Genomic DNA, 14,325 nt, shown 5'->3' on the forward strand with positions numbered 1-14,325 from the left:
TACTGGCTTCATATGAGAGTTTGGAGCATTCCCTCATTTTCCATTGTGTGGAATAGTCTGCAAGGATTGGTATTACATTTTTAAAGGTATGGTAGAATGCAGCAAATCCATCTAAGCGTGGATCTTTCCTCCTCCTCCTCCTCCTCCTCCTCCTCCTCCTCCTCCTCCTCCTCTTCTTCTTCCTCCTCCTTCTCTTTCTTCCCTTCCTCTTCCTTTATTTCTCTTCCTCCTCTTCCTTCTTCTTCTTCTTCTTCTTCTTCTTCTTCTTCTTCTTCTTCTTCTTCTTCTTCTTCTTCTTCTTCTCAGGGTTTCTCTGGCTTGGCTGTCCTGGAACTTGCTCTGTAGAACAGTCTGGCCTTGAATTTACAGAGATTCATTTGCCTTTGCCTCCCAAGTTCTGGGATTAAAGGATACAGTCATTTAAATTACTTATCTCAGTTAAATTTTGGTAGCTCATATGTTTCTAGAAAGTCTCCATTTCTTTTAGATGTTCTAATTTAGTGGAATATACATTTTCAAGGTTTATTTTTAGGACTTTATGAATTTTATTGGCACTCCCCTTCTAAATTGGTGCTGTCTCATTGAATCTCATGCTTTTGGTATGTTGTGTCTTCATTTTCATTTGACTCCTTTCTGTATTTGCTGAGACTTGCTTTTTGTCTTATAATACATTCTACTTTAGGGAAAGTTCTATGGGCTACAGAGAAGAACATATATTCAGCAGTATTTGTGTGAAATGTTCTGTAGATGTCTGCTAGGTCCATCTGAGGTATTGACAAATCCAGATGTTTCTCTGTTTATGATTCATTGGGATGGGAATGGGGTACTGACATCACTCAGTATTCTTGTATTGGTTATCTGGGTCTTGACCTCTAGTAATGCTGGGTGCCCTTGTGTCCAGGGTTTATATGCTCATAACAGTAGTATTGTCTTTTAGAGTAGAGTGTTCTTTTAGTCAGTATGAAGTGACTTTCTTCATCTCTTTTGACTAATTTTGGTTTGGAGTTTATTTTGTTAAATACAAGAATTCTGTTATAAATCCAGCCCTTTAAAAATTTTTTTCTTTTAATGTTTTATTTTATTTTATATTTTGACCATAGTTTTCGTCCCCCATGCCTCCCTGTCCATCCGCTCCTCCTGTGTTTTTATTCAGAAAAGGGTAAGCCTCCCATGGATATCAACAAAACACAGCATATCAAGCTATAGTAAGAATAATCTCCGTGCCTTGTAGTAATTCTGGGCTAGGTGACCCAGTATGAGGAACAGGGTCCCAAAAACTAGCGAAAAGAGTCAGAGACAGCTCCTGTTTCCACTGTTGGGAGTCCCACAAGAAGACCAAAAATTTTTTTAAGGGCTGGATTTATAACAGAATTCTTGTATTTAACAAAATAAACTCCAAACCAAAATTAGTCAAAAGAGATGAAGAGAGTTACTTCATACTGACAATACGACTGTCAGATCTATGCAGAGGGCCTAGGTCAGTCCCGTGCAGGCTCCCTGGCTGTCAGTTCAGTCTCTGTGAGCCCCTATGAGCCCAGGTTAGTTGTAAAAGCAGCCTTTCAGTCTGTCTTCCGTGTGGGGACTGGGGACCATGGATGTTGAGAGTTATTACTGAAGGTTATGCGTTGGTTCCTGTTACTGTTGATCTTATGGCGACTGATGAGTTTGCTTAACTCCTGGTCTAGCATCACCTCTTCTTTCCTGTAGTCTCATAGCGTGTCTTTCTGTTCAGACCTCAGAATTCCTTTGAATAACTTTGGTAGAGCTGGTTTAGTAACCATGAATTCCTGGTCCAGTCATCGAAAGGTTTTCTTTGCCCTTCAATTATGAGAGATAGTTTTGCATATAAAGTAGTCTGGCTTAGCAGTTATTGTCTTTCAAAGGTTGAAATACATCATTCTAAGATCTTTTAATTTTTTTAGATGAGACAGTGTATCCAGCTACTTGCTACTATAAATTATAAATAACAACTTTTCAATGTTGTCATATAACTATAAGATGTAGGTAAAAGAAACCTCTACCTAAAAAAGATTTGTGTGTGTGTGTGTGTGTGTGAGTGTGCCTGTGTGAGTTTATGTACACTATGTTAATGCAGGTTAATGCAAGACAGACAGTGTTAGATTCCCTGGATTTGATCTATAGATGGTTGTGAGCGGCCTAATGTGGGTGCTAGGAACCATCTCTTTGGCGCCAGCAATGCCACTTTTATTTTCCAGAGGATGAGCATGAAACAAACTGTTTGCGACCAGTATTTGTATTGTGCTTAATTATTTGATTTCAGAATGCTTTATGGGCAAACCTAGTTATTTCTGAACTGTAGAATTTATTTGATCTCTAAATATATTCAAAACATCGCAGAGGTAGTCAGCTAATTAAAGGCGCTCGCTTTTGTAGTGCACTGCTTTTCTCGCTCCCCTCCCTTGCCTGACATCTTCCCGTTGTTTCACCTCTGGCAGGCTGTGTGGTCCCAGGGGCTGGAGCAGCTGAAGTCGCCATAGCAGAGGCTCTCGTGAACTATAAGCACCGTGTGCAGGGACGATCTCGCCTTGGAGTCCAAGCCTTCGCTGACGCCTTACTTATTGTCCCGAAGGTGCGACTGTCTCCAGGCCAGATAACGGCCAGCTGCGCCGAAAGATCCTTAGTTACAAACTGCCCATCTTTCCCATCTTTCCCAGCAGTTCACGGAGTTAGAAATGAGCCTATTTGCATTTCCTGTTGTGTTAAATATTTTACAAAGCCAGCAGAGAAACTGCGGGGACAGAAGCCTGCAGTTCTTTGGGGAGCTCCAGGAAGCAGTCAGGGTTTCCTTGTGTCTAAAAGCTCCTGCAGAAAGTTCATTACTAACCAATCCTAATGAACAGTTTGAAGTTTAGGTTTTGTTAGTTTTTTTTTCCCTTTTGCATAGATTCTTGTTTTGTTGGTGGCATCTGACAACATTAGTTATTGCTTTAAATTGTGAGAAGAGAAGGAATTCTTCAAAATGTTTAGTGTCGCCAAATACCACTAGCTTGAATTTGTTGTAATTTTTCAACAAGGAGCGACACAGAGAGAGGACAGAGCAGTCCTTCCTTCCTCTTTGCCTTCTGTCAGCTGTCAGCCACATAGAAATATAGAAAGCTGTTCCCAGCACGCTATTGCCATGAGTTAAACCATTATTAACAATCCTGGCAGAGACTTAAATAATTTATGTCAGAATTATTCATAATTTGTGGGTTGTTTGTGAATATCTATTTTTTTCTTTCCTCCAAGCAGCAAAGTCATTAAGTAATGATGTTGCTGGCATGAGTTGGTGGCCCTGGCACACGGTGGCCCTTTTCTCTATCAGCCGTTAGTGGAGAAAGTGGGCTGGTGAGGAGTACAGGCATCTCCATCCCAGTTGCTGCAGTTCATGGCCCTCCTTCCCAGCCTAGGGGCACATGATGCTGCAGATGCTCTGCTTCTCTCTAGCATGTGCTGGGAAGAACGGGAGGGCATGTGGCTCAGGAGGCCAGGGCAAACAAGAGTGATCTTAAATCTTCTATAAGGAAAGAAATAAACGGACGTGGTGGCACGTGCCTAACGCCAGCACGTGGGAGGTGAAGCAGGACTGGGAACTCAAGGCGTTTCCTGCTTCGTAAGGGGAGAAGGGGCTTGAGGCCAACCTGAACTACATGAGACCTTGCATAAAAATCAAGTGGGAGGGGGCGGTGTGGTCCTTAGAGCTCAGGGTTCTGTTCGCAGGGGGCTATTCAAGTATAAAATGTGCTAGGTTGATAAAGCAATCATTTGGTTTAGCTTAGGAATGGAATTCTTCTAACGGACATGAGCACTGTACTGTGGTTGGGTTTTTACAAGACTAAAGGGTAGTACCTTACTTTTGTATTAGATTTTCAAATCCACACGTGAAGGCATTCCACACATACTTATTGTTTTTTCATGAAGGTTCTTGCTCAGAATTCTGGTTATGACCTGCAGGAAACATTGATAAAAATTCAGACTGAACATGCAGAATCAAAAGAGCTCGTGGGCATAGACCTGAATACAGGTGAGAAACTGAACAAAAAAATTAGCTTTACTCACTAAGTTGTTCTTCCAGAACCCAAATCTTATAACAGAGAGTGGTAGGTTGGGACATTTTGTTACATCAGTCTTGATTGCCTGTAGCTTACTCCAAAATATAGCTAATGTGTGTAGGTGTTTTGCCTCCGTGTATGTCTGTGTACGATGTGCATGCAGTGCCTGGAGGTCAGAAGAGAGCATCAGATCCTCTGGAACCGGCCCTGAACCTAGGTCCTTTGCAAGAGTAACAAGTGCTCTGCGCGGGTGAAACACCTCACCAGCCCTGAAACAAAAGAATTTTTAAATGTGGACCAAACTCAGACTTGGTCATTGTGTTTGTACAACAGTCGATGACTGAACTATTTACCTCTCTGGTCCTCTCTGCCCCCACCAATGTTTAAAAAGATAGAGTTAATTAAGTGCTATTATCTGAATTCACACCGGGCAAAAGAGCGCTTCTCTTATAGTGCGTGAAAACAGGCAGCAAACAATTACCTTGACAAATAAATTATTTAGCATCTACGAGAACAATAAACTTGATGAAAAAATAAAAGAGCAAAGGAAGGATGATCATGAATGCTAATGAAGGAGGGTAGGGAAGAGATGAAAAATAAAACATTTGTACAGTATAAACTAGGAAAGTGTCTACTGCAGAAGCTGGAGGAACTAAAGAGTTAGCCATGAAGGGGGCAACATAAGTGCTCTCTCAAGAGACAGAAGAGCCAGTGGAGAGGAAAGGAAGGGAGGCGGTAGGTTGGATTGTACAGTGGCTGTGAGCTTAGTCTGAGGACTTTGGCTTTTGTTTTTAATCCTTGCAGTGAAATAGGGAGCAATTTTGAGCAGAGATGTGGCATAGTCTATGTTTAAAAGGGTCACTCAGACCACTCTGTGGAGAGGAGCATGTTAGAATTGCACTAACTGTTGGAGAAGGCTAGAGTTGGTTGTGGACTGGGGGACTGTTCAATTTCGACAAAGTGCTTTGAACTACTTATGGTCTTCTTGGGGGGAAAGTGGTTTAATATATTGAGCTCCAGAAAGAGATATGTTATCGGGATATATCAGATAGCTTAAACCCGGAAAACTGGATGAGACCGCCTGGGAAATACGTTGTGCTAGCTAGTTTTGTGCCAGCTTGACATGAGCTAAAGTCACCTGAGAGGAGGGAACCTTAATTAAGACAATGCCTCCTTAAGATTCATGAGATCTGGTTGTAGGCAAGCCTGTGTGGCATTTTCTTAGTGATTGATATTGTGGGTATGCCATCCTTGGGCTGGAGGGCCTGAGTTCTGTAAGAGAGCAGGCCGAGCAAGCCAATAAAGAGCACCCCTTTGTGGCCTCTTCGTCAGCTCCTGCCTCCCGGGACCTTCCTTATTCTAGTTCCTGCCCTGACTTCTTTGATGATGAACAATGTGGAAGCATAAGCCAAACAAACCCTTTCTTCTTTGAGGTTTTGGTCATGGTTTTTCATCACAGCAGTAGTGGTCCTGACTAAGACAGATGAATAGTGAGAGAACAGAAGAGTCTTGAACTGGGTGGGTGATGGAGGAAGGTCATTGGCTAATAAAGGAACTGCCTTGGCCCATTTTATTGGTTAGAGGATAGGTGGGAGGAGTAAACAGAACAGAAGCTGGTGGGTGTTCCAACAGTAAGGTGTCAGAGAAGAAAAGGAGCCATGAGTGAAAGAGAAAGGTGAAAATGGTTCCTACAAGCTGAGAAGGAATTGCCAGAGGAGGGCCATGAGCTGTCAAGCAGAAGGTAAGAATAGCCACAGGACTTAGCACAGGGGTCTTTGGTGACCTTGATAAAAGTAGTTCTATAAGAGGTTAAATATTGCTAGAATTTGCCAGTCAACATTGACAGGGTATGTCAAGATTGCTGTATTAAACGGTTTGTTTTTACTTTACAGGGGAGCCAATGGTAGCAGCAGAAGCAGGCATTTGGGATAATTATTGTGTGAAAAAACATCTTCTTCACTCATGGTAAATTGACAATGAAGAGAAAGACCTTTAGGGATATAACTGATAACTTTGAACATTTCTTATTCTTTTGGTTTTGGAAACGTTGTGAAGTGTATGACACCGTAGTTCCCAGCTACTGAGACTAGCTTTTGTCTTCTCATAGTCCCCTAAGCATTGCATTTGCAGCATCGTAAGTCACAGGAGAAGCTAACCTAACCTTGCTGTTTGAGTAGGAAGGGGAGGCGGGGAGTAGTGCAGCAGCATTGTCTGTGTGGCAGGGAGGGACAGCGACATGTGGAAATTAAGCACAGCTTTGCTGGGGCATAAATCAGACTTCCACCGAGGCAACAAAGCAGTTGAAATTACAGTGTGAGGAGGGGCGCCCTGTTCCCCGTGTTCTCACACCAACATAACCGGAGGGAAAAGTGCCCCGCGCTGCCGAAGATGCTGGGGAGACACAGGCGTGCATCAGGAGGCTCGACTCACTCTCATCTTCTCATCCTCAGCACAGTGATTGCCACTAACATTCTCCTGGTTGATGAAATTATGCGAGCTGGGATGTCGTCTCTCAGAGAGTGATTGAATTCAAAATCAATTCATCTGGAAGACAAGATAGCATGCATGTCATATTCAACACCGTCTTACGGCCTTAACTGTTACAAAATAAATGTGGTGTGCATCTTTTGGTCTCAACTGTTTCAAAAACACTTAATCAAAGCATAAAGAACACACAAATTTTCCCAGTAAAGGAATAATAATGGCAATATTTTCTGAGTCTTAACTCCCCTCCCTATAATAGATGTTATTTCAGTTTTCATAAAATAAAATGTGTCACGATGCCTGTACCTTCTGGGCATAGGTTTTAGAGTATCCAAGTCAATTTCCAGTTATCATAGATCATAAATATAGTAAGATAAATGCTCTCTTTCCTTTCCAAAGTCCTTCAGCAATTTCCTGCTGCCACTCTCCCACGAATGTGGCATCACTTGCCATATAGGTTTCTCATGCACAGTCCCTAGCCCAGATAGTTTGCTTAGTCTTTAAAATTGTGGCAGGGTATGGTTATGTAGCTTGGGCTGGAATTTATAATCCTCCTGCCTCAGTTTCTGGGTACTAGTGTTATAACCCCAGTTTTTCAGCAACCGGTACTCTCCCTGGTTCTGATAGCTCTGACTAGACAGCAGGGCCGTCTCTCTGGAAAGGCAGGGCCCATTAGCATGGGCTCTATGAGAACATTCAACTGCAGCTGGTCTGTAGATATGCAATCCTATATCCATTTGTTCAAGCTCTGCAGTTCATCTGTCATACTTACCATTGATAGGTAAGTATCTTTGTCCATGTTCTTTGCATGGATCCTAGTTGATAAGATAGTAAATATCTCAGGTGCGTTCTTGGAACTTGTTTACAGTGTTAGGAGAAGGTTCCCTTGACTGTTCCATGCCTTGTCTGAAAAATCTACAATTTTATCGCCTGTTTTATTTCACTTAATGTGTTTGTAAACCTTCTTGCATGACAGTTCATTTCAAGACACACTTCTCTTTAGTTTACTATTTATATTTTAAGTTTCCATTGTCAACTTACCTTGTGCATCAAGACTTCTTTTTTTGGGGGGGGGGTGAGATTTTTAGGAAAGAGTCTCACATTGCAGCCCAGGATGGATCTGAACTCTCAGCATTCCTCCTGCTCATCCTCCCAAGTGTTGGGATTACAAGGCATGGGCCAACATGCTTTGCATTTTCTTAGAGACATCCAGACATCAAGGGGCTGTGAAGACAGCACATTTAGGAATGCACTTTCCTCACACGCGTGCAGGTCTGAGTTCCGTCCCCGTGGGAAGTGCTTGGTGTGGCCTGCACTTGTAATCCCAGCCCCAGTGACACAGAGACTGAGAAGGAGAATCCTGGGGCTTGCTGCTTCCAGGCCAACTAGAGAGCCTGTCTCAAAGGGAGGTGGGCAGTATTCCTAAAGGTGACAGTTGAGGTTGTCCTATGGCTTCCACATGTATGTGCAAACCCATGTGCCCTTGTGCACATACATGTACACACCTTGCTTAAGAGGATGCTGAAGCACCACCTGTCCCTCTCTCTGTCATGTGCTCTCCTACCCAGCCTCCACAGATGTAGTCTTTGACACTGTCTTTTTAAGCTTCTAGTATACATGCACACACCTGTGTAATATAAAACATTCTCTCTAAGGCTGTATTCTATAAATAGGTTATTCTGCAGATATATATTTTACTGCTTTTATTTCCCACTGAATGGTTTTGAGATTTATCCATTTATTTTAGCAATTTTGGAGCGCCCTAGTATATTTCATATTCATCTTATTAGTGGACTGTTTGGTTATTTCTAATTCTACATAATTTTAATCACCACATGATGAAGTTTTTTGTATGTCTTCTGGGAAACGAAGTGTCAGAGTTTAGCTTTACTAAGTAGCTTCATAAGTTTCTTAATCTCTCTGCAATAGATAGTATATAAATTCCCCGTCTCTACAATCTCAAAGTCCTGATCTTAACTTTTTCCAGTGTGAAGGGTAGTGGTTGCATCTCACATCTGGAAATTGCCTTGGTCCCTGAACTGAACATGTTTTTCTTAAACTCTTGGCCATTTTGTTTTTTTAAATCATCATACATGGTGTGGTATGGGAAGATGTGTGTGTATAATGCGATATTCTGCCTCAAGAAATTCCTCTCTACTTAAATAATAAAGATGTTATGTATATTTTACAATTAGTTTTTTTTTCAGGTGCTTTTGTATATGACATGGTGTGGCTCTAAATATTTGACATGCTGCCAACCAGGTGCTCTCATGCCCATTTATGTGTGATAACACTTCCGTGGTATACCAAGGTTTGGATTCCATTGCGGTGGTCACATTTTCTTTTGAAATATATTATTCATTTATTTAGTGTGTGTGTGCATGCATGTGTGTGTGTGTGTGTGCGCACGCGCGCATGCATGTACTACAGCATACATGTGGAGGTCAGAGGACAACTTGGGGAGTCAGTTATCTCCTCCCACTATGTGGGTTCTGAATGTCAAACTCAGGTTATCAGGCCTGGCAGCAGATGTCCTTAACCAGCAAGACATCCCACTGATTTTGATCAGGTTTTCATGATTTGGGAGAGCACCAAATCCTAAGCTTTAGACCACTGGGAAAGATAAGTTTGTTTTGGTTTGATTCTTTTGTTCCATTATTCTGTCAGATTGTCATTCTGTCATTACCACATTGTTTTAATTCATTTTATTCATTCATTCATTATTCCTTCCATCCATCTATTTTTGCTGTGAGATATTGGCAGGTAGCTACACAAGGTTAAATCTGTTCTTATCTGTTTTGCTTTGAGTTAAACTTGTTGTTTTTTGAGTTTAAGTGATTTTCTCCATAAATCAAGATGTTTTGTTTTAATGTGGTAAAATGGTCACCTATTTTAGACCTTTGAAGACCTTTTAGACAGGTCTTACTATATAGCCCTGGCTGATCTAAAAATGGCTATGCAGATCAGGCTGGTCTTGAACTCAGAGATATCTGTCTGCCTCTGCCTCCCAAATGCTGAGATTAAGGGCATATACCACCTCATCTGTCCTATTTTAATGCATTTGTAAACTACTTTTTCACTCCTGAGATAAACCCTATTTGTTATGATTTACCATATTCCTCAGTTGTGACATGCGTATTTTTGATACGTCAACATTTCTGTAATTAGGACAATGGTGTCTTCTAATTTCTCCTGCTTAAACCTGGTCACTTGTCATCCCTGATAGACATCTTACAGACCATTTGGAAGGAAAATGAATCTTGTTTGACCGACGTCTTACTGTTGTCATTTTCTAGCAAGTCAAAGAAATCTTCAGCATCAAAAGTTAGAGACTGTGTGTGGGGCTCAGTAGGGAACACACCCGAGCGACAGGAAGGATTCCTGGGAAATCTTAGTAGGGACGGGAAGGATTCCTAGGAAATCTTAGTAGGGAACACACCTGAGCGACGGGAAGGATTCCTAGGAAATCTTCCCGAGCGACAGTAAGGATTCCTAGGAAATCTTGAGTTAACCACCTCTTGATTCCAGGAGTGATGCCAACTGCATTGAACAGTGACTTAAAAGTTTGAAAAGCACCTTGTTTATCTTGCCTGTGTTTCATTTATTATGAATTCATTGACAGTGATCTATGGCAAAAATCTGTATAAACAAGTCTAAAAAGTTCCTTTGGTAAATATCAATAAAATGTATGAGTGACAAGAGAGCATTGTCATGGTTGAAGTGATAATATATTTTTCTCTTGTATATGAAGAGATGCTACATCTCATAGGCAGTGATGTTTTAGCTTTGATGAAATATTACATTTTATGCATTTCTGGGCTCAAGGGTAATATTTATTTAGAAAGTTTTGGGGGTGCGTTTTTTTTTCTTTATTACATTGGCAACTCAAACAGCAGCAGGTAAGCAGTGCGTGGGCAAACTTCCTGTTGCCACAAGCAGACATCGAGGTTTCAGATGTGCTTCGGGCAGCACTGGCTTCCACTGGCTTGTTCTTCCATCCTAAAGTTTGGTGTCAGCGGCCGTTAGCTTTCCAGCCTGAGCTGTCAGGGAGCCTCTTTGTCTTTCCTGGGGCACAGTCTGAGTCATAATGACAAAGGGTTATCTATTTTTTGAAAGCTTGGCCTGGTCTAGTAGTTTCTTAAGTGGCAGATAGAGTTTTGGCTCAATTTTCTTTATTGCTGGAGGTCTCAGATTTTCTATCATTTTGAGTCTCTTTTGGTAATTTATATTTTTATAGAAATCCATTATAAAGTGATTTTTCCCTTAAAGTTTATTTTGCTTTATGTTATTCTAGATGAGCCACCTCTTTTGATGAGGGATTGAGAAAGGGACCATTTTATTTTTATTTGTTATATGCTAAAGCTTGAATCCAGAACCCACGCATGCTCGGCGAATACTCTGCCATAGAGCTACATCTCTTGCGCCAGATAATATCTCTCTTAAGTAGTGATTTTGGTTATTTTTTTCTGTTATTACTTACATGTTGAATTTATTTCTAACATATGGTTTTGATGTCTTTTACTTAAATTTATAAAGTTTTTTCCCTTTCATTATCTTTTTTTTTTTTAAATTATAACCACACTGGAGGACACAGGTGAGGTCAGAGGATAACTTTGTGGCCTTGATTCTCGCTGCCACTTCTCCATGACAAGTTCCCTAACCAGTCGAGCCGTCTTTCTGCCCTACCCCACTCCTTTCACTGTTTTTTGTTGTGTTCAGTTTTGTTCAGTGCCCCTTTTCCTCCTCTGCTGATTTGAAAACGATACATCCAGACCCTGAAGTCCAGCTTGGATTCACTTTCATCACTTCTTTTTTAACTATTCAGTGCCAGTTAAGCAGACCAGCTCTGCCCTCCTTTGTTCTCATTTCTATTTTCTTTTTTTTTTTTAAAAATCATTCTCTATTCTTTTTTAATTTTCCTTTTGATAGATCTTCCCAGGGAACGTAAATGAGACCGTTCTTTGGGGGAGTTCTCTGTGTATTAGTTTCTAGAGAGGATTGTTGTAGGAGAGGGCCGCTTGTTTGTTCCCAGACGCACGGCTAGCTTAGACCTGAAATAATCACACAGAAACTAAATTAATTAAACCACTGCTTGGCCCATTAGCTCTAGCTTCTTATTGGCTTACTCTTACATATTCATTTAACCCATCTCCACTAATTTGTGTATCACCACGAGGTCATGGCCTACCAGCAAAGTTTTGGCATGTCTATGTCTGGCAGCGGATCCATGGCGTCTTGTCTCCGCCTTTCTTCTCCCAGCATTCAGTCCTGTTTTCCCTGCCTACCTAAGTTCTGCCCTATCAACAGGCCAAGGCAGTTTCTTTATTCATTAACCAATAAAAGCAACACATAGACAAAAGGACCTCCCACACTATTTCCCCTTTTCTGTAGGAAATTTCACTTTCTCCAAGCCCCTGACTTAGTGCTCCCTGCCTGGGCAGGCAGCGGGATCAGGTCTACTAGGCTTGCACAGGTGCATGGTGGATTCCAGCTGCCATACACAGAGATGTTTCCGGCTGTGCAGTGCTCTGCATGGCAGATTTGGCCATTACTCAGATAAAAAGGGTTTATGTGCTGAGCACGGCTCCTGCCTGGCAGCCCCAGAGCTAACAGTGGTGGTGCTTCCACCATTTTAAAAGTGGAGAGAGAGGCAGTTGAGATCATTTTGGCCCCAAGACTTCTAATCATTTGAGTCCGGCTCCTTATGGAACGCTTCACGAATTTGCATGTCATCCTTGTGCAGGGGCCATGCTAATCTTCTCTGAATCGTTTATCTATTCTTTTTTCATTTTCCTTTTGATAGATCTTCCCAGGGAATGTAAATGAGACTGTTCTTTGGTGGAGTTCTCTGTGTATCAGTCTCTAGAAAGGCTGATTTTTTTAGTTTGCTTAATAGATTTATTTGCCTCTTTTTATTTGTAATTCTCCCTTTAGGCAGAGGGATCCTCTCTTCTTTTGCCCCTACTCCCATCCATATAAAGCACAAGCAACACATGAGACCTATGGAGGCACTATGAAAAGATGAAATCTATGTATCATGGGCATAGATGTATAATTTTACAGTAAAGGAATAGAAAAATTTCAATAAGATAATCACAAAATTGACCAAATCTAGGGGTAGAGATGCCCATCCACATATAGGAGACATTTGGAACACCCAACATGCAAAACTGGAAAAGAGCCCCCATGTCATATCGTAGTTAAAAACACTAAGTTTAAAGATGAAAGAAACCATATTGAAAGTTGCAAAAGAGAAAAGAATCATAAAGACAGGCCCATCAGAAAGAATAACAGAATTCTCAACAAAATCCCTAAAAGTCAAGAGGGTTTGGAATAATGTCTTTCAAGATCTGAAAGACAACTGCCACCCAGACTACTATACCTAGCAAAACTATTATAATTGAAAAAGAAAGAAAAACTTTTAACAAAAACAGACTACAAGAATTGATGATCACTAGGAAACTCTATAGAAGATACTTGGAAGAATCACATAGATGAGGCAATAGGAGGAAATAAAACACCTTACACTGGTAGTTATACAAACAAATAGTGAAAAACAAAATACTGGACTGGGGAGAGGGTTCTTCCAGAGGACCCAGTTTTAATTCCCAGTACCCACATGGTGACTCACAATCACATGTACCTTAAGCTTTGGGGAATCTGGTGCCTTCTTCTGATCTCTGTGAGCACTAATAGAATTTTTTGCTCTTGCAGAGGACCTTAGTTCAGTTCCCATCAGCAATAGTGGGTGACTCACAAATAATCTGTAATTCTTCAGCAATCTGAAGCCATCTTCTGGCTCCTACCAGCATTGTAGCCATGTGCATAAATTCATACACATGTACACATACACATACGTGTGTGCACGTGTACACACACACACACTTTAAAAAGCCTTAAGCAACCAAACACAGCAAAACAATAAGAATACCCAGCTTTTGATCCCTAATTATAAATGTTCTCAATTCTCCAATCAAAAGACATGTACTAAAAGATTGGATTTAAAAAAGGGGATTCAGAGCAGGCAAGGTGGCTCAGTGATTAAAGATGCTTGCTAACAAGCTTGATGACCTGAGTTTATTCCCTGGGACATGTGTGGTGGAAGGAGAGAAGCAATTCCCTCAGGTTGTTTTTTTGACCTCTATATGCTTAACATGGCACACACAAAATGGAAAAAAAAAACTTAAATGTGAGGAAGGCTGAAGAAATAGCTCAGTGTTAAGAACACTGGCTGCTTTTCCAGGGAACTGAAATTCTATCCCCAGTGGCTCACAACTCCAGTTTCAGTGGATCCAATGGCCTCTTTTGGCTTCTGGGCAACAGGTATGTACATGGTGCAAAATCATACATGCTAGCTGTCATAATCACTGTTCCATTGCTGTGACAAGACACCACAACCAAGGCAACTTAGAAAGCATTTAATAGGGAGCTTGCTTACAGTTTCAGAGGGTGAGTTCATCATCATCGTGGCAGGAAGCATGGCCGCAGGCAGGCAGGCATGACACTGGAGCACTTTCTATCTGAGAGCTTACATCCTGATCCACAACTTAGGCAGAGAGAGACACTGGCCCTGGCATGGACTTTTGAAATGTCAAAGCCCACCCCTACTGAAACATCTCCAACAAAGCCACAGTTTCTAATTCTTCCCCAAACTGTTCCACCAGGCATTCAAATATATGAGCCTAAAGGAGCCATTCTTACCACCACCTGGGCAAAATACCCATATACATAAAAATTAAAACGAAAAGTTTTAAAATGTGAAATAAATCAGGAATCATCTACTTGCTAC

At 41.3% G+C, this 14,325-nt stretch overlaps 1 protein-coding gene and 1 non-coding gene across 2 annotated transcripts in view; one reads left to right on the forward strand and one right to left on the reverse strand.

The window, feature by feature from the left end:
• Cct6b (chaperonin containing TCP1 subunit 6B) overlaps positions 1-6,723 on the forward strand; it is a 39,164-nt gene extending 32,441 nt beyond the window's left edge. The window contains exons 11-14 of the mRNA XM_041665365.1: positions 2,457-2,590; positions 3,922-4,024; positions 5,945-6,017; positions 6,503-6,723. Coding sequence (XP_041521299.1) covers positions 2,457-2,590; positions 3,922-4,024; positions 5,945-6,017; positions 6,503-6,575 — 383 coding nt within the window. The 3' untranslated portion in view covers positions 6,576-6,723. The remainder of the gene's footprint in view (positions 1-2,456; positions 2,591-3,921; positions 4,025-5,944; positions 6,018-6,502) is intronic.
• A 5,511-nt stretch (positions 6,724-12,234) lies between these two features.
• Positions 12,235-12,338, reverse strand: LOC121457261. The gene has a single exon (XR_005975755.1). It is a non-coding gene; the product is annotated as a U6 spliceosomal RNA (small nuclear RNA).
• Positions 12,339-14,325: the final 1,987 nt, after the last annotated feature.

The sequence above is a fragment of the Microtus oregoni genome, unplaced genomic scaffold (assembly GCF_018167655.1).
Source record: "Microtus oregoni isolate MIOR12 unplaced genomic scaffold, Mior012 000015F_ref0000493, whole genome shotgun sequence".
NCBI classification, from domain to species: Eukaryota; Metazoa; Chordata; class Mammalia; order Rodentia; family Cricetidae; genus Microtus; species Microtus oregoni.